General features: G+C 38.2%; 1 protein-coding gene across 1 annotated transcript in view; it reads right to left on the reverse strand.

Moving 5' to 3' along the window:
- Nucleotides 1-1,685: 1,685 nt before the first annotated feature.
- TRIM24 (tripartite motif containing 24) overlaps nucleotides 1,686-26,678 on the reverse strand; it is a 59,597-nt gene continuing 34,604 nt past the window's right edge. The window contains exons 6-19 of the mRNA XM_027680511.1: nucleotides 25,375-25,489; nucleotides 24,540-24,686; nucleotides 21,746-21,863; nucleotides 17,256-17,521; nucleotides 16,461-16,625; nucleotides 14,789-14,968; nucleotides 12,862-12,997; nucleotides 11,637-11,709; nucleotides 10,167-10,335; nucleotides 9,326-9,624; nucleotides 6,215-6,347; nucleotides 5,084-5,158; nucleotides 3,681-3,830; nucleotides 1,686-2,614 (exon numbers count right to left, since the gene is read on the reverse strand). Coding sequence (XP_027536312.1) covers nucleotides 2,405-2,614; nucleotides 3,681-3,830; nucleotides 5,084-5,158; nucleotides 6,215-6,347; nucleotides 9,326-9,624; nucleotides 10,167-10,335; nucleotides 11,637-11,709; nucleotides 12,862-12,997; nucleotides 14,789-14,968; nucleotides 16,461-16,625; nucleotides 17,256-17,521; nucleotides 21,746-21,863; nucleotides 24,540-24,686; nucleotides 25,375-25,489 — 2,236 coding nt within the window. The 3' untranslated portion in view covers nucleotides 1,686-2,404. The remainder of the gene's footprint in view (nucleotides 2,615-3,680; nucleotides 3,831-5,083; nucleotides 5,159-6,214; nucleotides 6,348-9,325; nucleotides 9,625-10,166; nucleotides 10,336-11,636; nucleotides 11,710-12,861; nucleotides 12,998-14,788; nucleotides 14,969-16,460; nucleotides 16,626-17,255; nucleotides 17,522-21,745; nucleotides 21,864-24,539; nucleotides 24,687-25,374; nucleotides 25,490-26,678) is intronic.

The following is a 26,678-nucleotide window of genomic DNA, read 5'->3' on the forward strand; positions in this document are numbered from 1 at the left end:
TCCTGTAAAGTGAGATGATGAGTCTTTACTACTGTCAGTAGTGACACTGAACACACACACACACAAAATAATTTAAAAAAAATTACGAAACCCGTTCAGTGGATTGAGCTAAAGCGGGGGGGGGGAATACACAAAGAAGATATGGTCTTTGCCATAGCAGCTTGAAAGAATATAATACTTTCCTCAACTCTTTGTGCATATATCATCTGCATGAAGTAGCAAAAATTTAACATCTCAAATGTCACTACAGTGACAATTTCTGAAGATTGTTAGGGTGGTGCCCAAGACCACAAAATAAAAGGTGAGTCATATTTTTTCCAGTGGATTATTTAAAAAGAGACATTTTCAAGCAGTTTACAGCAGACAGCTAAGTAAGGACTGTAGGAGTACATCTACTCTCCTCTCCCCCAGTGTTTTCCACCAGGATAACTTGAGAATGGAGCTGAATAGGTGTCCAGCTTCACCTCTAAATGCATTAAAAGCCTCCTAATAAATCTGTGCTTGCAACTTGTGGTCCGGGGAAACACACAGCACCTTCTTCCTCTGGAAGCACTGTTAAACTTGGTGCCGGGGTATCTAGGACTTCTAGGCTTTGCCGGATCTTTAAAAGTTCAAATATTGCAATGGCAGTGCCTCTTCATTTTTTCAGTCTGTGCTACTGTGGTGCGCACTGATCACACTTGTTTAGCTAGAATGGTCTCCCTCACTATCTTGTTCTGCTCCTTAACCTCTCTTCATTCTTTTTCTGGTACTCTAGGATAGTAGAATTTACAAGCAATTCTCTTCAGGTAATAAAAAATTTCCATAAAAAAGCAAACCAAACCACAAAAGCAATAACAACAATGATAATAAAACCCCCACGAAAACAAAGCACACAAACAAACTAACAAAAAAACACAAAAGAAAGAAAAATAGAAAATAAATGGTTGCTCAGGGCAGCCTAAAAATCCACCACATGATCAAAAGCTATGTCAAAGGCTTGCTGCAAACACAGCTGAGTCATCTTTGGGAGTGTCCTCTACATTTTAGTGTGCAGTGCCACCCTCTGACAAAGGCAGGTGGGCAGCATCTCACTGAGAGGCAAAATCAGGGCCTTTTTCTGAGTGCATGTGTACACAGCAGGGAGGCACAAACAGCACTTGTATCCACTCTCTTCAGTGATGTATCCACAGCACCACATCAGGGCTACACAGCAAGTCAAAAGCAGGCTTGTGTGCACTCAGCTGTCTTCACAATTCCCGCTGAAAAATTCTGGCACGATCAGAGCTCAACTACTCCAAAAGACTGTCTGCTCTCCTGAACACTCAGTTTTCATTTACGATTACATAAATGAAGATTATAAGCCAATAAGTGGGGCAACCATAGACAAGTACTTCACTAACTCTGCAATCTCTGAGGGCAAAACCAACCATCTATGTTGTCAGAGCTTCTGGGAAGTAGACAGAACAAAATAAGGTAATTCATACTCATCTTCTGGTGATTGTTACAGGGACAGATGAAGGCTGAAGAGCAGTATCTTTCTCTTAAAACTTGTGTACTCCCAAGTTGGTAACAATGGTTACTTCCACTGGTTACAACAATGGTTGCATTTTGACAACAACATACTTATAAATTTGGAAAAAGAACAAGAACTTGTGGACACAAAGGATGATTTTTCCCCTCTTTAAACATACATAAAGACTGACTGATAGTTGCAAACAAACTTTCCCATCAACTTCATTAAACAGAGGTACATCACACGAGACACCTGTTAAACAAAACAGTACAGCAATACCATTGTTTCTTGCTGGTGGTGAGAAAAATGGTGCAAACCAATGTATTCTGTCCTTTACTTCCTCCATTAAAAACTCTCAAACAAGTTCCTTTTCTTCCTTTTTTCAAAAGTTATTTTTAATACACCCCCCCCTTACATTTTAAAATTCCCAATAAGTTCTTGGGGGGCAACTACACTTTCACTGTACCAATCAGTACTGCAGGACAATAACATTACACCATCCTTTTTCATGGCTTGTGTTAAATACAGTACAAAAAGATCAAATTATGGCCAGCCACATGCCTTTGGTAAAATTAAAAGTCCGGTGAGATCACATTTTCTTCAAATTCAGAAAGCCACATGTTGAACCCATGTGATGTTTTGAAGTTCAATTCTATACAAACTTCTTCCTCAAAGCTAAGTTAAACAGCTGTCACCCCACAAAAATGGCAATTTCTACGCTGCTCCAGAAAAGAGATGAAAGTTTTGAACTTCAGAGAAGCTCTTCACATGCCTTGATCTCCACAGATTTCTGTTTCAGACAAGGGGTAGAAAGTCTGGCAAATATTCACAAACCTACAAGTCAAAACAGTGGTAACAGTGATAAATATTCTCAGTTTTTAAAAAATTTTTCGTAGTAACACATGTGGCTCATTTAAGCAACTGACGGTCTTCTCCTTTGAGGCGTTTCTTTCGGGGTTGTACAAAGTCATCGTCTGAGTCATCAGTGAGTTCTGTATTATCTTTTTCACTCTGGACATTGGGTTGTACAGGGAACTTTCTCTCAGGATAAAGGTTCCTTAGAAGTTCTTCAAAGTACGCTTCAAGTTTCATGCCGGCGTCGGCCACTTCTGAATCAGGCTGTTGGGTGAATTAACAACATCAGTGCATAATGAAATAGCTTTATACTCACATCACATCAGGTCTTTCAGGCAAAAACTACAGAAAACATCAATCAGCAGCAAGAATGGCACCTGTGGAACACATGGTCCCAAAGAGCACAAGCCTCCAAAACACCATGAGCGTAAATCTTTCAGCTGACACCCTCAAGGACCTTTTTCTCTGAGGGATTACCACAGAAGCCAGTCACAAAAGCCATACTGCCTGGGTTCTGAAAGCTATTTGAAGAGATTCTAAAACCTCTTAAAACCTAACTGGGGGGCATGGGGGGGGGGAAAGAAGTTGTGCTATGCTGTGAAATGTGTAGGTATATCTTCAACGTGTTAGAATTTCTCTAGCTTACAGACAGTTTTTAATAATGGTGATAATATTACTTGGTAGACAATGACTGTAACATGGAAGACTACGCAGTCCTAAAGTCATCCAGAGCCACCACAGCTGATCAGTTTCCTGAAGCAGAGATCACCACAGCAGGAATGATTCCCAGCTGTAAGGGGTCACTGGATGAGAACCCCACTGAGGCCACTTAGAGAAGCCTTTATTCCCAGTGTAATTCTCTCTCATTCTGTGGTTCGCTCAGTACCCATAACCCTTTTACACCACATGTTCCCTTACGTGCAGCATGGGATAATAATAACAATCACTCAACATTTAACTTGAAATCATAAGGGTGAGTACAGAGCTCCCAGAATGAAAATCCCACTGAATCTAAGATCTGCGGCGAGGAGGATTAAACCAGTTTTTAAATCAAATGCCCACCATTGCAGCAATTGTCCTTTTCTTTACCTGCTGTCCTGCCATTCAGCTAGCATGTTTGTTACAATCCTCCTTCCTTCTATGGAAAGATCTCCACTGCATAATCATCTAACACCACAGCAGCATTCAATGGGATCTGTATTTTCACTGCAGTCCCATCGTCAAAGTACGCTTAATACAATAAATTCTTGCATTGCAAGTTCTACCCCCATTACAGTTTTCCTGAGAGAACTAAACCTACAAAATCTGACACAGTATCTAGTTTTCTAACCTCATTAAATTCAGCACAGTTTTGGAAAATCAGTCTGAAATCAGCCACAAAATCTTCTGGCTTTGTGTAGAATGAATTGGTCACTTCAAGTCTTCTCTTGATGGTTGATAAGTCCATAGGCTTTTTGATTATTTTGTAGTAATCAGGAACCTAAATGGAGAGAAAAAATTTTACCAAATGCAGTCATCTTCATTACTTATTGTTTTATAAACCTTTAGATCTGAGGGAGTGGGCAGGGTTTAGTCTCATCTTCAAAGTACAACTCTGAGATACAAGAATTACACTTTTAACATACATGTAGACAGTTTCTGGAATAACAGTGACTTATGACAGTTTTGCTGGCTAAAATATACTCCTTGCAATGCCCATTTTAAAATCGAAGAGAAACAAATACAACTTCCACCTACAATGACCACATATAATAGAGCAAATGACTTGGTCTGGACATTATTTTCAGATGTAGTCAAATAAGCTATCTATTAAGACTTATTTTCAAGACCACCATATGATAACTAAAATGGAGATGGTAAATGAGTTGCTTAAAATGAGGTTTGGTCATGAAATATGTCCTTTGAAATGGTGGCAAATTTCAGAGATGATTTTGACACTCAAACTGTGGTTGTAGGACTAAGATTTATTTTTTCTTTAGAAAGAATTAGAAATTAGAAAATAAGATATGAAATCCAATGGTAATATTTTTATACTTTTGTCCTAACTAGATTCACATTTTAAGAGAAATGCTGTAATATCTGAATTTAGTAACACATGACCATCATATGATTAATCAATTAATCTCTTGTGTCATTTCTTATTATTAAACTCTCTGATTTGTTCTTCAGAATTCCTATTCAAATGGAATAAAGGCTGCAAAGGAGCATATTACTTACTGAATTCTTCCCCCATTGGCTTATCTTAAAGAACATCTTCTCATCTGATCACACTGGTAACTCTTCTGTGTGTCCTTAGACTCCTAATGCACCCAGGTATTGTTTACCATTTTAAACTAATAAATTTCAAGCTAATAATAAGAAATTCAATTTCATATTAATACTATGGAGTACCCTAATTCTCAACATCAGGTGGTATTTAAAAAATCTAAATATATCGCAATTCACCTTTTTAGTGATATCACTCAGCACATGATATTAGCAGACAGGGTCAGAACTTACTTTTTTAATCTGTTTTTTAAGTACTAAGTAAAATCAGTTATTGGGGAATTTTAGTTGTAAATTCCCTTCAACTTTCAACTTCCCCCTTCAGACAGTTTTAATAAAATTAAACACATTTAATACACTCAGTGTCTGGGGAACTTGACTTCTGATAATGGACTGTAATAGGACATAAAAATGCCACTAAAAACATGGCAAATTTGCTACTAACATAGAAAGAAGTGAGGTACATACTGTGGGAGGAACTGGATCTTGAAAGGCAAGACTCATTTCATGACAGTAGAGGTATAGCAGCAGTCTTTCACATTTCTGTCAAAAAAAAAATAAATGCCCAAGTAATTCTAGAATCCTACACGGTTTATACTACAATCACAAACTACAGAAAATACAGAACAGATGCTCAGTATCCCCCTTCCTCTTTGTGTGTACAAATATATTACACTAGATCTTGAGCCTTGAAAGAGAGTCTAAAAATAGTTTTGTGTGATTTTATGCTTGCTGATCCCTTATCAGAATAATAACTTACATTTAACTTAAAACAGAAATTGAGCACATGTAAATAATGGTGTGAAAGACAGTCAGGTCTTGGAGTGTGTCCTCCACACACCCACCCTCCCCACTGTGTCCTGATGGGTAATGTGATTTGTCCTAAGATAAGAACACCAGGTGGGAATTGCAGGAGGAACTGTCTGGATGCTCACATAATTAATGCATTCCAGAGATGGGGGAGCTGTGATGATTGTGATTGACTTTGGTACATATCAGCCTGCAAAAGGGTATATAAAATGCTGCTGGAGACTGGACCAACTGGGCAAACCTTCTCTCCCAAGGTTGCAGGCAGCTTCCAGATGGATCCCACCCTAGCAGGGATTCCTGCAGGGTACATCCAGCCCTAAGATGGGAACACTCACTTCTGGACAGGTGAGTAAAAGTACTAAGATCATATACAGAGATAAAATCCTAAAGTAGCTCCATAGGTCTTTGCTGCTTTGTAATTGTGCTCTCTGCAAGGCCAAAGGCTGTAAATCTGCATATTTCCAACCAAACCTGCTTATGTTATAATGCTTTAGACCTGCTTATGTTCTATACTGCACTGGCAATATTTAGACACTGTATTAGCAATAAATCTAATCATAATCATCCACATAATCAGTGCCATACTTCTCACACCTGACTGAGAGTCTTCTCCCTACTACTCTACAATAAATGGTTCTACATGTAGACTAAGACCCCGAATAAAATACTAATTTCAGTGTATTTACATAAGTTGCCAACTGAAACCAGGTAAAACACTGATGGAAGTTTCTAGCACAGCTCAAAACTGCTTCAGCTTAAAAATGTTATAAATAATAATTTTATCCTTACCCTACGGTCTATTGGCGCCAAACCCACAGTGTCTTCCAATTTTCTTTTTTCAGAGCTGTGAGTAGGTTTATCACAGTCATATTCAACTTCTGGCTTGGACAAATCCCGACAGAATGTACAAATCCACTCCCCACTAAAGAAGACAAACAGACACGTTGACCTTAGTGAGGTAGCACACCCTTGACAAAAGGCTTTCCACATATTTCTGGGTAAGATCCTCATTTGTTGGGTGGGTTTTTTTCTGTGTCATGTGTTGGTTTGTTGTTGCTGGTTTTTAAAATGCTACAAAAAGCAGAGACTGCTGGTAAAAATGCTTTATTACAACTTTTTTTTTCCTTTTTAGTGGCACCAGCGTCATTAATGGTGTCCTAACAGAAAGATGGTTTATCTTAATAGACAGCAGATTTCAGTACCTTTGTCAGTACTGAAATTTGTCACTCGAGCTCAAAGGGTTCAAGCAAAGGACTATTAAGAGCCCTTTTCTTAACTAGAGAGACTGAAGGAATCATATGGGCTGAACAGAATGAAACATGTCAGTGTGACATGGTGAGAACTTGATATTCTCTACAAGCTTGATCTATAATATATTACTAACCTATAAGGATTACCCTAGACAAGATTTTTGGTAAAACTGGAAATATTTCACTCCCTAAAACCTTCAGATGTTCATGATTTTATCAGTTGGTCTAAGAAAACCATGGAGATGTAAAGGACAGCATAAGATTATTACATAATCAGTTCTGGAAGCTATGTTCACTGATTCATTAACACAATTTATGAAACTCAAAGTTGAAAAACCTATGAAGATTCTATGTTTTTAATAGAGTTCTCCAGAAATGAAGAAACTTGCATGCTTGCAGGTAACCACAAGAGGGCTGAATTGTTACACAGATGACAGAATACAGCAATAAAAGGCATCTAGCTGTGTGTATTTACTCAGAGGTATGTTATAATAATAATATCTTTGAAAATGGGAAATAATTTCTGCAGCACCTTTTATTTCATTTTGATAGTAAGGAAGAAGACTTTCCAAATTAAAAAAAAAATCTCTTTTTTATTCAGTCATCCAAAGATTTTTGCCATCTGCCAGTTTTAGCATATGCTGGTGAATAATAAGCATTTTACTACGATCTTCTACTGTCTTAACTTCCCAGAATTATTTATGACACTGTCACCTCTATGCCTAGACTTGCATCACAGAAATGATATGGTAGATACACAAAAGTTCATACAGGCCATGACCTAAAGATCTTGTGACACAAGAAAACAATAAATAGGTTAGGGATAAAGGAATGATGCATTAGAATATCCAAGAATCAGGAAGAGTGTGGTAGCTTGGAATGAAGGACAAAAAGATGCAGCAACCTTGTGAATCTATATGGGAACATTGTTTTAAGCTAAAAGAGGGTAGATTCAGATTAGAAACAAGGAAAAAATTTTTTTCAGTGAGGGTTGTGAAACACTGGCACAGGTTACTGAGAGAGATGGTAGAGGCCCCATTACCGGAAACAAAGTCAAGTTGGGCGGGGCTCTGAGCAACCTGTTCATGGCAGAGGGGTTGGACTTGGTGGCCTATAAAGGTCCCTTCCAACTTGAACCATTCTGTGACTGTATGAACCTATGAAACTGCCCTATCTACCTGAAGCAAGAACAAAAAGCAATCATGAAAGAAGCAGACTGTCACTGCTGACATAATAATAAAGAAATTATTTTGTGTGTTTGAAGGAACTAATGCTAAGAGACTAAAGTTTGTTTAGTAGAGTTACAGCTGCAAAAAAAAAAGTATCCCCACAAAGGTGGGAACAAAAAGCTGATACGTCTGAAGTCAGGAGTAAACCTCAGCTAACCATGCTCTGAAGCCCAGGAACACAATGTACTCGTAGTAATATGCACCTTTACAGATCTGAACACCTGTCATCAAAGTGGTTCTTGGCTCCCTCGCCCTCAGACATCATCACCTCAGTTTCCCCTCAACAATCCAGTAAAAAGGAGACATTTTAAAGACTTATTGTTGAATATTTAATTTTACTAGAAACAAAGTCTTGTAATACATAGTTTTCTGCCTTCTTAAAGAATTTTTTTTTCTTGTCAGAATGGCACAAATATTTATTAGTTTAAGTGCTTACTGTAACTTCACTAGGTTTTGCTTATGGCACAAAGCTGTAACATAGCACCGGTTTAATAAAAAACTCCTGCAATTTGAAGTTTTAAAAGTGAGAGAAACATTTTTACGTGCCATTTCAAGTGACGTTTTACATACACTCGCTTGTTCAGAGTAGCACAGAGGTGATCAATGTGCTAATCTAAGTTGTTATCCAAATGTTTTACACCAGTAAATTATGCTGATATTTAATAAAAAAACCTAATATTTACAAAAGCATTAAACAATGAGCATGTTATGACCAATGTTTTCATCCTTTAACGCAAATAAGCTTATTGCATGACATTTCCAAGTTGGGACATTGCAAAATGCCATTTATTTTAATCAAAGACACTAATTCCAGAAGCAAATACTGGTAATGCTAGTTAAGACTGTATTTTGAAAGTCAAGAAACTGAGTAATGGTTTTGTAACAGCCAATAAAGAAACTTAATGCTTGTTTCAACATTGGCCGAGATGTTACTAGAAGATATCAGTCAGTACACATGCCATGCTCAGTGTAGCCATATTTAGCACTAGAGTAAGTGATATACTTATTACTCTATTATTTCAGATTTTTCCTGCAGACATTTCTTAATTTTTCCCTTTTTTAAAATTTTTATTCTTTATTATTATTATTAAGAAATGTTAAGTATTTTCTCTCACCCTTAAAACATTTTATGACAGATTCGTAATTCTGTGTCCCACTTTTAATAATTCATGCCCTAGATGTAAATGGTCTTGCTTAATTGTCAAATAAGTGAAGAGTTTTATTACAGAATTTGTAGAAAAAAATACAACTGAAGTTTCAATGTAAGTTCCAATTTTCACTAATTAATAAAACTTCTGGATTCAAGACTTTAAAGAAGACATTGCTTCCTTTGAGACTGAAACTTCTTATCCCGGGTTTCACAAGACAAAGCTTGTGTCTTTTAGTGCAATTTTAGGTGGAATCGAAGGGGTGATAATTACCTTGGAAAGCTCATCAATGAAGGGACATGACAAGAAAGATGGAATACTTTGGGACACTTCTCACAGCAAAGGAGCTCCCCTCCATTTTGACATACAGCACACCAATCTTCATTTGGATCGTCCTCTTTTCTACCCTCCCCAACATGGGAGGGTCCTATCCATCCCATTTTCCCACTGAATGTGTTCTCCTGCAGGACCCCTGGCTGATCATCTGTGCTGTCTGGTGCATCTGTTCTTAAGACAGCTTCATCAGAAGTGGAATTATGACTTCCATCCAAGAGCAACGAAGTAAGTATGGACTGCAGGAAGAAACAAAGAAAGCCAGACTATAATATTTATTTGAATTTACATGGCCCTAACAACAAGTAAACTAACCCAACTAACAAATTTATATGCAAGGAGCCACACAACTTGCAACATGCATGCAAAAACTAACATACTATAACATCAGCCAACTGAACACATGAAACGAGCTATGAAAGGATATTTACTGCCCCACTAATAAAAAACTAATCTTTGATGGCCCAAAAATCTAGCAATCTTATTTATGTAAATTACTGCACTATGATTAGAAACATTTGCTAGCGGCACCTGAAAATTCGATCTTTGCAAGCTATTTCCCATCTTCCCAGATTTTCAATGGATACAACTAGTCTGATCACAACAGTTAACTTAACTGGCAGTAGGGCGTCTCATTTTGAAAATCACCTCTTCCCCTTCTTTAGCTTTTTTAGTTTTCTCCTGAAAAGCTCCCAACAGAACATAAGTATATTATTTTACTCCTCATAAATACAAAATACCCTCCAAAAAGAAAGGAGATCTTTATAACTGTTAATATTACATTCCGAGGCCGGGGTTCCTCATCGGTTTCTTGCTTCACTACAACAATTGGGAAATCAAAGTTCTCATTTGGTGCATTTGACTCCTGTTTAATTCTAATGGGCTCCAACATAACAACTGGGACTTTGTGTGTAGAATCAGCTCCTGGTGGCCTGCTGGAGGAGCCAGAACTGTAAATGACAGGAAAAGGCAGGAAAAAAGGGAAATTAAGAGTCAGTGGTGCTTTCCAAAACCTCAGGATGCTAAATCTATTTTGCTTCTTTGAATCTTGAGCGCTGCAGTATTCCTTTTATCGAATACACCATCCAAGCTTATTTCCTTTGATATATATTGAAAAAGCATTACCAAAAGGGAAAATTGTTATGGTGCAGTTCCAGAACTAGAGAATTATTCATTGTTTGACTTCCCATTAGTGCAAGATTTGCAAGTAATCTCCTTTTCTCTCAGGTTACACACAAAATAGGATTTCCACTGAACATCATACCACTTCAGAGGAGATGCAGCTGCATTTTGGGGAAGACCAGTGTTTCCCCAGAGCTGAACTGATCATTGAAAATGACACAACCAAATAAGGCAGATAAAACACATATTTACATTTTCTTGGAAGGATTTCCTACAGCCTTGCAACTCTACCAAAATTAGGGCCCCGCTTTTGGAACTAGATCTTTCTTTTTTTTTCATGTATTTAGTCATAAAAATGAAGAATCTAACAAAATTAATTCAAGCAGCAGTAGATTTTTTTAAATGCAAGTAAAAGACTCTTCAGACAAACATTTAAACTGTTCACAAGAGTCCTTCACAGAATTTGCAGTGTAAATGGAATATAGAAAAACATATTCTATATTAAAAAGCACCTGCATTTCCAACTCAAGTAGGATGAATGTCATCTGATTTTTCTCTGCATGAAAAATTAATCTCATGTCAGAGGTATGCTTGAGTTTATTGCAACACATTAATGGATCTGCACTCTTCAAACAACATTGTGTAAATATATTTGTTCATTAATATTCCATCAGTAATGGATAAAAACATTTGTGTAGACTCACAGTAGATATCTAGTGCTCACTTAACTAACTGTATTGCAGCAGAAAATTCTCAACAGCCTTCTTTGTAACATCAGTTCCTTAAATCTGAAGTAATTTATAGTTTCATCAGGACTTTCAATATTCAACCTTTTCCTTTAGCTGATTTTTCTGAATTTAAAACTTAATTTACAATTGGTATTCCTTTAATAACACCAACCTAGCCATCATTTACAATGTTAGTATGTTTTTAGACATGCTACTAATACAGTACAAATGAAATTACTGCTTTTAGAATGCAAAGAGTGCTGTAATAACCATCAGGCCTGACCTGTTAACAGAAAAGGTGAGGCCAATTGACATCTATATATGCATTAAAGAGAGAAGAGAATGATGCATGTTCTGTGGAGGGGGAAGTTATATTTTCTTCTCTCCCACTCTTTCCTTACCTCTCTCTGCTCCCAACACTGGAGGCACTGGGTGAACGAATTGGAGGGTGTACGTTCGTCACACTGATTCCTCCTAGGATAGAAGGATCAGGTTAGAACAAAACATGGGCTTGTGCCAAGTCTGAGTCAGAGAAGTACACAGGTTTTGGGGAAAATTCCTCCTGCAGCATCATTTATTTAACCTACACCCCATTTAATATATATTTATGAGAGGATGAGAGGCATGGGATAATAGAAGGAGATGCCCAAAAAGGGACCCATAAGTAGGCTGATGGATCAGTATCTTTGCCTGGCTGACCCCTCCACCTGATCACTGCAGTTTGTTTTGTCTTACCTTATCAAATTTTAGCAGATCTCTCTGGAGAACTGCCAGGAAACTTTGAGCTGGTGAGTAGGAAGAAGTCTGGGGGACAGATATGAGAGAGACCAAAGGTCTGGGGACCAGGAAGAGAGTCAAAAGACTCGTGAAGGAGATTTTTGCTAAAGACTTGTGAAGGATGTTTTTGCTGAGCATCAGTCCTGAGAAACCCAAGTGGGCTGTTTGTGCTGTCTGTGAATGCCACAGACCCACCTGTCTCAGGTAACCTGCCTCAGTCTGTGAATGCCATGTGAGTGCACGAATGTTGCATGAGTGCTCACTGGGAACTCACTCACACAGCCTCACTACAGGCCAGATCAGAAAATGGGAACAGCTGCTGATGGCCATCAGGCATGGTGACAGGAATCCCCTGCATTCTTCAGGTCCACCACATTTAGTCACCCATCACAATAACTTCTCTGCTCAACCCATGCCACTGCTGCACTACCCTGCTGTGAAAAACATATTCTACTATCCAAATCGAACTTCCCAAGTCACCATTTCTAGTCTCCTGTTACATCCTATCTTGCTTTTTCAAATACTTGACTCTTACCACAGCTGCTAGGTTTTCATTTGGTGTACACCTGAGTGTGTCACTTTTCCACAGATTTCTATCCAATGTGCTAAAATCTACAGGTTTTTTCCCTTCATGTTTGTAAGATCTGGTCACTTAACTTGCATTCACAATGCTAAAATATTGCCTCAGCTTTACCTCCTACTAGGGTTTCTACAACTTTGCCTCATTTTCTTATTTCTAATCTATGATATAAAATAGATGTAATTAATTCTGATATCAGTGTTAACATTGCCACAATAGACTTTTCAATTACACCACTTAAACAGAAAATTGCACCACATTTCCATTACCTGAGAGGCCTGGTGATGGCACCGAGGAATTTGGTGACTGCACAGTCCTGTTTGAAGGGGGTTTTGGCTGATTCTGCTCTGCAGTACCATCCTTCCTTACAGCATTGTCCAGTGTGATGTTTCCTGAACAATCAATCTAAAAGGTGGGGAAACGAGGGGAAGCAGTTAGTGTTGGAAGGGGAAAAAAACCCTCTCCAAAACAACAAAAACCCACGCCTCTGCCATAGTGTTATTTTGAAGGTGAAGACCAAAATATATTTCATCTAACTTTAACCATCCAAAAGTGAGATGGTTACTTTAAAACAGGTCATCTTGCTTTCTCTAAAAAGCAAATGACACAGCCAAATCCAGACAGTGCTTCATTTTAAGATTAGATGATTCTGTAAGTGCCAATTTTTCTCCACCAGCTTCAGAGAAGACTGTACCAGACAGGTGGCTTTCACACAATTAAGTAAGAGATGATTTTTTATCTCCACACCTTCTTTGGACACGCTCACATTATATACTCTAAAAAAGATAATAAGCTATACACAAACTACCCATTAATCTACTAGTGTTTAACAGGACTGGAAGAACCTCAAAGGACACTCAATCCCATCTGTCCTACATACCTTCTGGACAGAGGCCACCCATATTGACTCAAAATGCAAACAGCAAACCAACACTTGTTCTTTCCACCTATGGCTCAGGCCAGATAACTGAACTTTATTCAGGGGCTCCCAATTTACCATTTTAACTTTCTGTAAAAATTACATATTCTGGTTTGATAATGAAGAATGACTTTCTGAACTGTTTGGTTTCTTCCAATACGTAGAGATAATGTTTCATAAGAAAACACCTCACCTTGGTATCAGTTTTCTCAGTGGATACCTCACAAATCTACTACTTGCAAACATACTGACCACTGAAATTTCTATTTGTGAGCCAGAAGTATACAAAGTGGATGCAGAAGCCTTGGCAAGGTCAGCATATTTACAGTGATTTGAGCCATGTATCTTTAGAGCATAAATGCAACCATATACAAGTAGAAGAGTTCATAATACTGTGAACAAAAATGAGTATGCTAAAATGTGTCACAGACTCAGTAGTTTTATGACCATGGTGTGTAGTTCACCTTTTAAACCTGATATATACTGTGTGACCCTGTACTCTATGTACTCCATTTTAACAAACAGAACACAGTTTATCAGTGAGGACAAAGCACAGGTGGCAGAAGTAGGAAGGAACAGCAAGTTACCACTGGAAAAACGTGGCATTTCAGATACCAAAAAACCTTAGACCACAAAAACCAGGCTTGGCAATATTTGAAAGAATAAAAGTCAACGGATTAAAACTCAACAGTTCCAACATGGACCTCTGACAAATATGTACCATTCAGAAAAACTATGAGAGAAGTTTAAGACAAGATGATCTTATGATGCTCCTTCTAGCACCAGCTCACAGGCATGTTAGAGGATATATGAAGAAAAGAAGTACCAAAAAGAAAAGATATAAGGAATATATCCAGCATGCCAACCATTAATACTTGCCCAAGATAGTTCTTTCAATTAGTTAAATATATATTTTAAAAATGCTGACCATTACCAGAAATACCATCAGCAAACCGGTGCTCTCTATGGACACTGGTAAATGAAAGCTAAGCTAACACATTTTTGTTAGTATCATTACAGGGGGAGGGAAAAAATATTCAGCATCCAAATAAACAAGTCTAATTACAACCACAAACCGTAATGTTATTTTTCTCAGCTGTCTTCCAAGAACAGCTCTGAATATTTCCAGCAACCCTGCATCGGTTTTTTCTCTACCTGCCTCATTTTGATAAACAGAGCGAGAATTTCAGTTTATATGGTTTCTACTTCTCAGAAACATTAAGACCTATTTCGAAATAGAATCAATTCATCAAACATTGCTCCTATGTTACACTTACATCAGGGAGAGATGGTAGATTATAGGAGCTACCCACTGGGGAACTCAAATCTATCACAGGGGGACCATATGTCTTCCCATCACATCCGGCAGCACTGGTGACTGTGGGGCTGGATGGAGTCGATGTTGTGCTGCTTGCAGTTGTAAGGGCTGTTGAAGTTTGTCCACTACTGATCTGCCACTAAAAAAAAGACAATAATCCACAATAAAGCATTATTTTCTTTGCAACAGGTCACATCTAATGAATATACTGATAAAACAAGCAGCTTAGTTCAGGAAGCTGAATTCAAACATAAAATCCTGATGCACTCTGAAGTTATCTCATTTCAAGAACCAATCTTGCAAGACAAGGAAGGGAAGATGACAAGTAGTTGAAAACTATGAATAGAAGAAATGAATGCAAATTCTTAAATTCAAAGCTATACCTCAATGCTAAGTATCTATTAATATTTTATGCTGCATTGACAGTGTTATGGGAAAAATGTAACAGTTTTTGTGAAAAAAAAAAGCATTACAGGTAATAGGCTGAATGCACAACTGCTCCAGCATTTTACTAAGTAAACAGCTACAGTGTCAGTGATTAAGAATTTGAAATGCTGACTGGATCTCTACCCACATATACATTTAACAACATGATATGAAGTGCACTGTCAATTCAGACTAAATTTCTTTCTCGTTTGGATGTATGCAGTTTTCAATGACTTTAAGGGAATTTCACAGGTACCCATGGTAGGCAAAATTTGACTCCCCTCAATTCCTTTTTAGTCATTCTGTTTACTGGTCTCTAGTTTCAGAAAGGCATTACCAGACAATAAGAATTCTTCAAAAGCTTGCAGATGGGTAAATTTTATTTTCAGAGGCACAGAATCGAAATGACTTAGTTTTTGTTCCTACAGGTTCTTTTAGATATTGCACTGCTTTCTTCAATTTAGTTGGAATTAGTTCTCTGACATCATAAGCACTGCAAACATGAATGGTATTACACCACTTTTCAGGCCAGAGATTTGTTTGATCCTTCCCTGCTTACCTCTAGTGACACGATTTTCTCTTTCCTTCCATGTACCCAAAATTCTTGTGTTAATATGCTGCTTACTAAAGATGAGCCTTCCTGAACATCCAGAAAACATATGATGTGGTTTTACTTCTGCCCCAGTTCGGCTGCTGTTTAGCTGGGAAGTGATCAGTCTTAGCAGAGGTGACACAACTGTGGTCTTTCTCTTCTCTCCTCACCTGTACCAGTTCAGATTTGCCATACTTGTGGCAGCTTTAGATTTTTTGTCAAGGTTTTACCTGGTTCCTGGTGAAGTCACTAACATCAAGCTCAACTGGGATTTTCTTTTTTGTCTATTCAGTGACTGCAGTGTGCAGACCATGGCCATGCTAAGTTTTGCGTAAGAGGTCAGAAACCACAGTAATAGCAAACAAGGGAATAAAACACCTACACAGCACACACAGTGGATCACTTTCATAACGCTTCAGCTGCTTAGAACCGTCAAAATGAAAGAAACTTGACAGTTTCCTCATTAAGAAAACTGTGGGTATCTTGTCATAGAGGAAAAATTCAGTCTCTGTTCTAATTGAAAAGCACTCTGGAAGCACAGTATGGAAGATGATAAGAAGCACATTTAATGTTTTATTTCCACATGGCGAGTGAAAAGGGAAAGAACCTCTACCTGTTTTATAGCTTGCTGTGCCAAGAATGCCATTTGCAATGGGCTAGGCTTTATTGCTTGCCTTGGTAGGTTCTGATTTTGGGGAAATCTCATCTGTTGTGCAGGAAGAACTGAACCATTGGGCTTGGGGCTTTGATTCTGAAAATGAATCAAGCGTGGAGGTGCCTGCATAAAAACAAAAAACCAGTTCTGCAAGTTAGCTGATATCTATTCAATGTTCCAGACATTTTTTACTAAGTGGTCCTTTTGAACCTCTGCAGCTTTTCACAAATTATATGCAAACAAATAGTACCACACTATTTATCTGAATGATCACAGAACACATTGATTTTCAATGTCAAAACCAAAATCTGATGTAATAAAGGAAGATAGATCACAAGAGCCAGTGACAGCGTTTCCAGCTTTGAAAGTTATATGGGAGAATCACTGCGTATTATGGAAAATAGACATGGAAAAAAATCAACGACAGATTCACTTTTTGATCATTTGACCAAAATGCAAAAAGGTAGCTCAGCACTATATAAGGCTGGATACTCTATGATTTATTTTTTTTAATGAATAAATATAGGTTGAGTGCTACCACACGTTTTCCCAGGCAAGTTTAAAATGCCCATTCAATTCTCAGTAAAGAAAATGCTCCCTAACCCACCTAAACAGCCACGTGCTTGAAGATGAAGCTATCTGAAATTATGTATCTAGATTTAATTTTTCTTTTTTTTTCCCTATCTTACCTTACTTTCTCCTTCAGTGCCGTGGAAAAAAAGAGACTCTTCTCTGGAAATAATCATAATTTACCTGATGAGAAGCAGGAGGTTGTTGCATGGCTCCTGGCATTCTTGGATTTGGTAAAACTACTGGACCTGCTCTGCGTTGAGCTTGCTGTCTCTGAGCCATGACCTGTTGCTGCATGTGCTGGAGTCGGAGCTGAGCTAAGCTTATCTGTGTTGGGAACTTAGATAGCTGGTTTGAAGGTAAGCTGCCTGGTGGCTGTAAGTTTGGTTCCATCACAGGGCTCTTGGGCACATGTGGTGAGGTTTCTTTATCTTCAATTACCAAAGAACCTATTTTAAACAAAATAAATATAATTAATGGCAGTTAGAAGAAATGCTATTTTTCATAATTAGATCCTTTTATAACATGCGGTCACTGCTCATTGTTGTAATGTAAAGAATGGAAAAACATGAGATAAGGGACTCCATCTGTTTTGTTTGTTCCCCTAAAAAAAGTTTGCATTTTATAGCAAACTGTCTTCTGCTGCAGCCTCCTCTATACAGTGGTTTCTCCTCGGAAGGTGTCCTGGCCTGTCCAGGAGAGCAAGGAAGCAAAATTTCAATGGGAAAGGGTATCCTGATCTAATCATCTGATAAAAAGATTTAACTGTATCATAAAACCTAAAGATATTGTGATCCTTTCTGGCTTCTGAGTCAACATCATGGATATTGAAATACTCAAATATTCAAAGGGCATTCTCAAGTGCTACACAGCACCAATCCTAGGATGTGATGGGCACCCTCCAGGAGATGTTTTATCTGTCTCCACTGACTTAGAAGGAAATTTGAGTAGACAAGTAACTTTTAGAGATTAATGGTGGGTGAGAGATGTTATCTGAAGATATATATAGTGTGATTACACCAAACTCACACAAAATTCTGGCTACCTCATCCAAGAAACACGAATTCCAACTAGAACAGAGTTTGTTTGATTCAAGGAAATAGCCCACTGCTTGTAGAGGAAAAGACAATGACACTTCCTTTCTATAAAACAGAGTGAAGGAGGCAAAAATATGGTCCAACACTAAGAGTTAAAAAATTCCAATGACCCGCGGAAGGCTGCACAACAGCTTTTCAATACAAGTGGGAGATAAATATCTCATACTCCCTTCTCACCCAGAGATTTATAGCTGCTTCCCAGGAGAGTTTATCTCATGAGGCAGGTGCCCCACATGACAATTGGTAAATCCCTGTTACATAACAATTTGAAATCACTCTGCCACTCCTCTTCTTATATCCATGAATCCTCATCTGTGGATCCTGTGCAGTCTAGCCTGACTCAGCTGGGGATAGATTACCTGAAGTGGGAGGGAAATTCTTGCATTTCATACTCCTCTTTTCCATCCCATGAGCTGAGAAACCGTGCATGTAGCATCATTCTACTTCCCCATCTAGCCATAGGCAGAGAGGGAAGATAGCCAACATACTGTGGTGCAGAACAGGGCAGCAAGCCAACGTCAATAACACTTTCATATTGACACCTGGCAATTTCGGTGTTGCTTAAATTTTAATCATGATTGTACCACATCAGTCATTAACAAAAGTATTAAATATGGTAAACACAATGGAAAACCCCCACCAACCTTTATTAAGTCTGTAACAGGTCTAGTCAATGTTAAAGTGAACAAGGAAAAATGCAAATTAATAATACTTTTTACCATATATGACTGTATGAAGTATTTCACTACAATCAAAATAGGTCTGTTTTATTTTCTTTCTCTAGAGAAAGATATACCTTGACAAAGAATGGTATTGACTGCACTACAATCAACTGTCAAAACCACACTGCACTTCTGTTCTGTTCTCTCCAAGTCTAATTACAACCTCAAAAGTCTTTCCTGACTTAACATCTGTGGTATAGATACTTACTCAAAGGTACGACAGAGAACGATTCCCTTCCATTATTCTAGAAAACCATGGCTTGCCATAGAATTTGTGGAAATAAAACACTTTAAATGTTGTTTGGTTGGTTGGTTTCTTCCTTAAATACATTCTGAAATCCATAGGAGAGCTATCCTATTAGTGTACAGATGCTATCATGCTGTCAGCATCATGCAGCCTTGAGTAGAGTTCAAAAGTTTCTAAAGTAACGTGCTTCTTTACTCAGACTTTATTTTATTTTTCCTTCAGTTGTTCTTAAATCTAGTTTCTCTAGAGAAATTGAACGTCTGATAATAAACAAAATGGCCTAAAGGTTGTGATTTCTGCAACCAGATAGATAAACAAGTTCTGGTTTTATTTATCACTTAAACTCTTACAAGAACTAGGATGCTGATCTATACAGGTGCCATTTCTACTGTAGCACTTTTCAGAACGTAAGGGACCATATTTCAGCAGTTCATTAAATAAACATACGCAAAAAAAGAGCCCCTAAACCAAACACAAGAAAAAGTCAACTCATGACAAACATCACCTCAGTTAAGCAGCAGTTCATAGTTATCACTACAGAACCTGACAGTTCGTTTCTGGAAAAAAGTTTCACTTTCAATTCCTTCCTCAAAGACAATTATTCATAAAAAAAGGAATGTGGGAGAATTTCCCTGCTGCCACCCAATGTCCTCATGTCTGGGAAAAGGAGTTGGTTTGCCTTAAAGTACTGCCAACTTTTTTTCTCTGACTTTGTAGAGACACGTACATTTGCACCTCTGTACATTGGTAGAGCACTTTCTGATGAAAGGCAGAAAAGGTCCCACAGGTATCTCATAAAGCCTTCTGCACATGACAGAAAAACAAAAATGCCCTTCAAACGAACAGTGGAGAGAGAAAGGAACCATGACAGCAGTCAAAATCCTAAAAGACCTCTAAGACCCTTAATTCCTGCTTCTAAGCTTGTTGAGTTCTTAGGGTGCTTTATCTTCTTGGCTGACAAACTACCCCATGGAAAAGGACCTGGGGGTGTTGGGCAACAGCAGCTGAACGTGAGCCACCAGTGTTCTCAGGTGGCCAAGAAGGCCAATGGCATCCTGGCCTGTGTCAGAAATAGCAGGGCCAGCAAGACTAGGGGAGTGATCGTTCCCCTGTACTCAGCACTGGTGAGGCCACACCTCAAAATCTGTGTTGAGTTCTGGGCCCCTCACTACAAGAAAGACATTGAGGAGCTGGAGCTTGTTCAGAGAAGGGTAATGGAGCTGGTGAAGGGTCTGGAGCACAAGTTTTATGAGTAGCTGAAGGAGCCAGGGTTGTTTAGCCTGGAAAAAAGGAGGCTCAGGGGAGACCTTATTGCTCTCTACAACTACCTGAAAGGAGGTTATAGTGCGGTGAGGGTGTGTCTCTTCTTGCAGGTAACAAGTGAGAGGAAAAGAGGAAATGGCCCCAATTTGCACCAGGGGAACTTTAGATTAGATCTTAGGAAAAAATTCTTCACAGACTGTCCCTGGAAGTTTCCACAAAATGTGTGGATATGGCACTTGAGGACATGGATTAATTGTGAACTTGGTGGTGGTGCCAGGCCGATAGTTGGACTTGATAATCTTAAAGGTCTTTTCCAAACCTTAACAATTCTATGATTCAATAAACTCAGGCTTTTGGCACTCACACAAGCAGGCTAATTGCAAAGTTTCCTGGTTTTGGAAATCACCAGTATAATAAAACCCTAGCAGCAATTTATAGCTGTAAGAAAAAATGTAAAGACCAGTTTAGAGACTAGCTCAAAATCTATTATGTTAATAAAGACTAAATACTTTTGCAACTCTGTTAAAAACATGCTTCTTCCTGAATTCCACCCCACAACTTCAGGAAAGACCATATAAAAGCTATACAATTGCCAAAAATTAGTGTTCTCTTCCCTGTCCTTCTGTTTTTCTTTGGCATTTTCCCCCTTCTCTTCACGTCAGTTTTCCAAGGCTTATTGTTTGGCATGACAAGGGAGCAAACGAACACTGGACATTAGGAAAAGGCTCTTCACTGACTATGTGCTCACTAGAACAGACTCCCCAGGAATGCAGTCATGGAACCAAGCCTGTCAGAGTTCATGCAGCCTCTGGATCATCCTCTTAGTCATATGGTTTGGTTTTAGGTAGTCCTGCGAGGAGCAGACATTGGATTCGATGATCCTTATGGATCCCTTCCAACTTGACATACTCTCTGATTCTATATTATGCTGCTGCTATGGGTTTCAGCTTGGGAAGATGGGACTGAATAGAAGAAAGGGTTGAAAGATGCAGAATGAGACTGAATTCTGGAACCCTTTCTCTTAGGATATGAAGTAGGGTTATAGACAGTGTTCCTCGTTTCAGAAGCCCAAAGTTATGTGTATTGACCAGAAAACTGAAAGCTGCCATTTTCGCCATCTCATGTACCATTGAAGGAAGGTAAGTTTGTTAATACTTTATCATAAGCATTCATAAATAATAATTTTTCCCATGCAATGCACTTTGAATGTTTCCTACAGGTAAGGAAATAAATTTAACATAGTAAATTGAGAAATGAATAATGCAGAACCTATTTTCACAAAAAAAGAAAGCTGCTTTAAAAATAGGATCAAGACACCAAAGGGCTAATAAAAATTTATCGTACCTAGATTGAAAATATTTTGAGCCCAGAAGCTTGGATCACAGTGAAACTGGATGGTATTGTTGGTCACTGGTGAAGGATCACACCTTGCTCGGAGAAGATACCGCAGTCGGTACGTAATCTAGAACAGGAATAAAAACTCCTTTGTGGCCAGAGCCATGTATCTGAACAGCACACACACACACACACACACACACACACACACACACACAAAAAAAACAAACAAACCAACCAAAAAAAACCTCCTGAACAAGCCCCTAGAGAACTGAGGTTAAAGATAGAGACATTTGTCCAAGCTACATATAAAGAGATATTTTTAACATCTTTCCCTTATTCCTAATGTAGTTTTAAAAAGAAATCAACTACAGCCTCAAAATCCAAAAAAGTTCTTCCATGTAGAAATACACATCCTCCCACAAACTTGGTCATTACATTCAATGACTTTTAACTACTTGCAAGTGCAATACAGATTCACACAACCATTGTTGTGGTTTTTTCCCCCCCAAATCTATATTTGCCCATTCATATTTCTTTCAAAGAAAAGTATGTCATCCATTTGGCAACAAGTATCATGGCAGGGAATTTTCCTTTTTACTAGATTTAAGTTTCCTTCAGACAGCCAAAGAACAGTTTTTTATAAAGTCTGTCTTTGAAAACTCTCAGATTCACAGATATTTTCAGATTCTCCCAATGCTTTTGTTCCAAAGGACTGGACTATGATTACACAATAGAATACTCTATCAAATGCTCAGTATTTATCTAGTTCCTAGAAAGAAAATGTTTTCTTGTAGTTGCTTCACTAGAAATATCAGGCACTGATATACAGAAATATAACAGGCACTGATTTTAGAATCACACACAGCAGACACAGAAAAAAAAATCTTGAGGAGATCAACACTTGTTTTCTTGAATGATAGATTATTTCCTGGAAAAGTTCAAGAGACATATTTAGCAAAATCATCCTAACTGTTTCAAATTATACTAGTCTATTGGGTTTTTCTGCAGCAGAATTTTATAAGAACTTCCAGTTTACAAGTTTTTCTTTCAATTTTCGGCAGGACAGTTTAAAACCAGATAAACAAAATTAGCAAGACTTAAGTTTTATTACTGACCATGGAAAATTTTAAGTGCACTACTACTATTTTGAATATAGATTTCTTAGGATTTCTGTGAATGTTACCAGCACTATAGAAATTCTAGTCTCGTTACCAATACTGGTAGTTCCTGTCATAGTTTGCTCCATTATTTTCCTATTACTGTGTACATACATATAACTGTAGACAAACTCATGACTAGACTAGTTACCTCCTGTTAGCAGTAGTGGTAGCCAACAGTGTTTAGTTTGTTTTGGAGAACTAGGCTGGTAAACTGTCTTCCAGCAAACAGTTTACTGTGCTATTTCCCTGAAGTACAGCCTCTGAGCTGTAACACTGCACTTAAGTCTGAGGGGCATTCCGCGCTCCTGGTTTGAAGTGGTTGGATACACCAGAGCAGAAGTCTCACATGCTCCTCTATGCATCACTGTTCAGGATTAGATTTTTCCAGATGTCCACAGACAGGTCAGCTACTCAACTCCGAAGTATCACCACCTTTCTAAAGCCCAACCTGTTATTTTGAAAATATTTCTCACTTGGTGAGGCTTTATGGGCTGGATGGTCCTTTTCTTCAAATGCATAATGTTTATATGATTAAGATGCCTCCAACACTACTAGTTTTCTTGCTCACATAGCAGAGCCTTTGTGGCAACACTAAGCAATTATATCAACATGACTCAGTTTGATGCCCTTTTTCTCTATTCAGTTAAAAAAATATGACTTGCTGAGGCAATATAAGGCAGGCAAGTGAATTTAACTACTTGGAGTTGATAAAACCAAGTAATATTCCACTATTCGCTATAGCCTGCAGTATCAACAAAGGATATAAAAAAAAAGAATAAATCACCACCAAAAACCAACAAAAACCCCAAAACCAACCAAACAAAACCCACAAAATCCCCTGGTAGGTTCTCAACTAAGCAATGAGAAAATAAAGAAAAAACTTAGTGAGCTGGTTATGGGAACTGGTAAAAACAAATCTAGCATCTTTCCTCCACATAGTCAGAGGTTTCTGTTACCAGGCTAGTACAATCTAGTAATCTTTGGACAGATCATGGTCAGCATTTGGTTTGGTTTTTATTTCAAATCTTCTAGGATTTCTGTTCACTATGAGGAGTCAGCTTAGTGAGAGCACATGCACTCAGATCCCAAGTGTCATTACAGTAATGAAATATTTAGCTTTGCAACTGTTTGCATAGATAAACAAAACCCTCAGCTTCATTTTTATCCATTTTGGAAGACTTTCAATGGGAGACGAGTCTGACAGAACAAAAAAATACAGCAATTTTTGCATTAAAATGCTAGATATCAGACACTGTGATATATACCATCTTATAAGCTTATAACTTTGAAGCTGTAGCAATTACTGAAAAGAAGTGCAGTGATGACGTAGGACACACAACTTTTTTTCCCAGTGTTTCAGGGCTTCATAGTTTTCAACCCACTGAAAAGGAATTGCTCCTACTTCTGCAGACCTACAATTCTATGGCAGTCTAACAGGAGAAAATCATGACCAGAGAGCTAAATTATTAGAAATATTCTCTGTTTATGTTTAAGAGAAAACCATTAAAAACTATATATAAATATTCCAATTAGTAGAAAGTCATTAAAAATTGTAATACCCTAGTACTACTGACGAGTACGTGTATCTGCCTAAACTACAGTCTCTAAGTAAATGGAGAGAGCTATCTTCCTAACCTTACCAAGCGTTTGCTGTACAAGAGTGCTGTGCTGCTCCCACTGGAAACTGCCCATTTGGAAAAATTCATGACATGTTCCAGCTGTTTAGAGAGACCTGCCACTTCCTGTTGTTGCTGCAGAAGCTTCATCTGATGCTCTTTTGCCAGAGTCTGCAAGTAGAAAAGCAGTTCCAGTCAAAGGGTTCAGCTTACAGTTCACAGGTATTAACTTTCACATTTGTAGTTCACAATGGTAAAGTGGTTTCACTTAGCTCTTATCTTAGCTGCCCCCTGATGTAGCCATCAAACAGAAAAATCAGTATCAGTTTATTCAAGATATCAGGACTTTCTGTGCTAATTCCCATTTTCTCTTACAACACATATTCATATATGTACGTGTGTGTGTGAGTGTGTGTGTGCCTCTTCATACACACAAGCGTTTTAAAACTGGAGGTAATATTTTTCTAGGTATTCATTCTAGACAATTCTATGCTGTGATTTGCTATCGGATTGCTGAATTTATGAACATTTCTGATGGGAACACTTTTCACGTATGATGCATAGAATTATGACTTGCAAAAGCATGGGGAAAGAAACTGGGCTCAGAGAAAGCCCTGACTCCCAAAGCAGAGAACACAGATAATAAATACAAACAAAACAGCAACCACTCCTCAAAACCCAAACTCTCCTCCACCAAAATCCCACTTGCTCAAGTTGCTTGTACAGAACATCCCTCCACTTTGGAATTGTGACAGGACATGCACAGGGGACTAATGCTAGAAATGTTTTTTACTTTAATGTGAATACATAGAAAAAAAATATTAAGACTGACATTTTTGTTTCTTAGAAATGAAATTACCTCCAACTGATGCAGCAGAGCTTTTCCCTTTTTATTTATTTCTACCATCAGTGTAAATATGGCAACTTTAATATCCTGTTCCACCTGCTTTTGATTCTGATTCACTTCATGAATTCTGTAAGTAGACAGAACAGAAAATAATATACTTTAGCTCACAAACGCACCCTCTACACAGGATTAAAAAAAAATCTGTTGCTGACCAATATTTCTCGGTCATATGCACCAATTAATACATATAACATCAGATACTTATAGTCAGGAAAATTACTAGGAGAAACAGAAAGAGCAAGTAAGTGACCTATGATAAAATTAATTAACTGGTGGCAAATTCTAATGTCATAAGTCTGTAACATTACTGACATCTGTCACTGATAAAAATTAAATGCTCATTGTAGTTGAAATTCTTGATTTTCAGTTGTTTGGCACATTTCTGGAATGGTCCATGGCAATCAAAACTGTTTAAGTCTAATTTCCATCTAATGCAGAATGGCACTCCACTACAGACAAAACCAGTAGATTTTCTGATTTCAACAACAGTGCTCCAACTCCTAACAGCAAAGCAGAATCTTATATTGTGAAAACCTCTACTGCTAAGATGAAGGAAGAGTTCAAGTTGCACTTGGCATCCTGTAGTGTGTTGAATCTCCCTGGGTACTGCTGCCTCTGAACTCTGCTGAAGGAGCAGTCACAAAGGCTCACTGCAGATTGCATTTCACAGATTTATTTTTCTCCTAGTGATGCCAAAAAAACTCGGAAAAAAAGAACTGCTCAGAGACTTCGCATCTTCAAGCAGCAAGGTATTTGCTTATTGCAACGCTGGGAGCAAAGTGGTTCACACCACACAAAACTTGCTCAACCTGAAAGTGCAACTTATGTTATCTTGTATGCTTGTAAGTACATAGTTACATCCCATAACATACATATTAATAAGTAGGCTGGTCTCTGGGTGGAGACTTTCCAGAATCATCTTTGGTGCATGCACAGTCTTTCACTGTGGTGGCTGACAGTGAGCCTTCATCCCTCTGGTGGTCGCCACGGTTGTCTTCCTTGGGGCTGAACTTTTCAACTTTCTTTGTTAGGTGACCCAGATTCCTCAAGCTTGCAAAATCCTGGCTCTGGGCCTCCAATATCTACTTTAAACACCTAGTTTACCTGATTTATTACCTTATGGTCTACATCCTAGCATTTTTTCTATAGTGAAACTTTGGTCCAGTAAACAGAACAGAACAAGACATTAACCAGTGCTCCTACAGTGTTCTTCTAGCAAAGCAGGCAGAACAAATATTAGGCACTTTCCTTCTCCT

The sequence above is a fragment of the Neopelma chrysocephalum genome, unplaced genomic scaffold (genome assembly GCF_003984885.1).
Source record: "Neopelma chrysocephalum unplaced genomic scaffold, ASM398488v2 Primary Assembly neopelma1_59, whole genome shotgun sequence".
NCBI classification, from domain to species: Eukaryota; Metazoa; Chordata; class Aves; order Passeriformes; family Pipridae; genus Neopelma; species Neopelma chrysocephalum.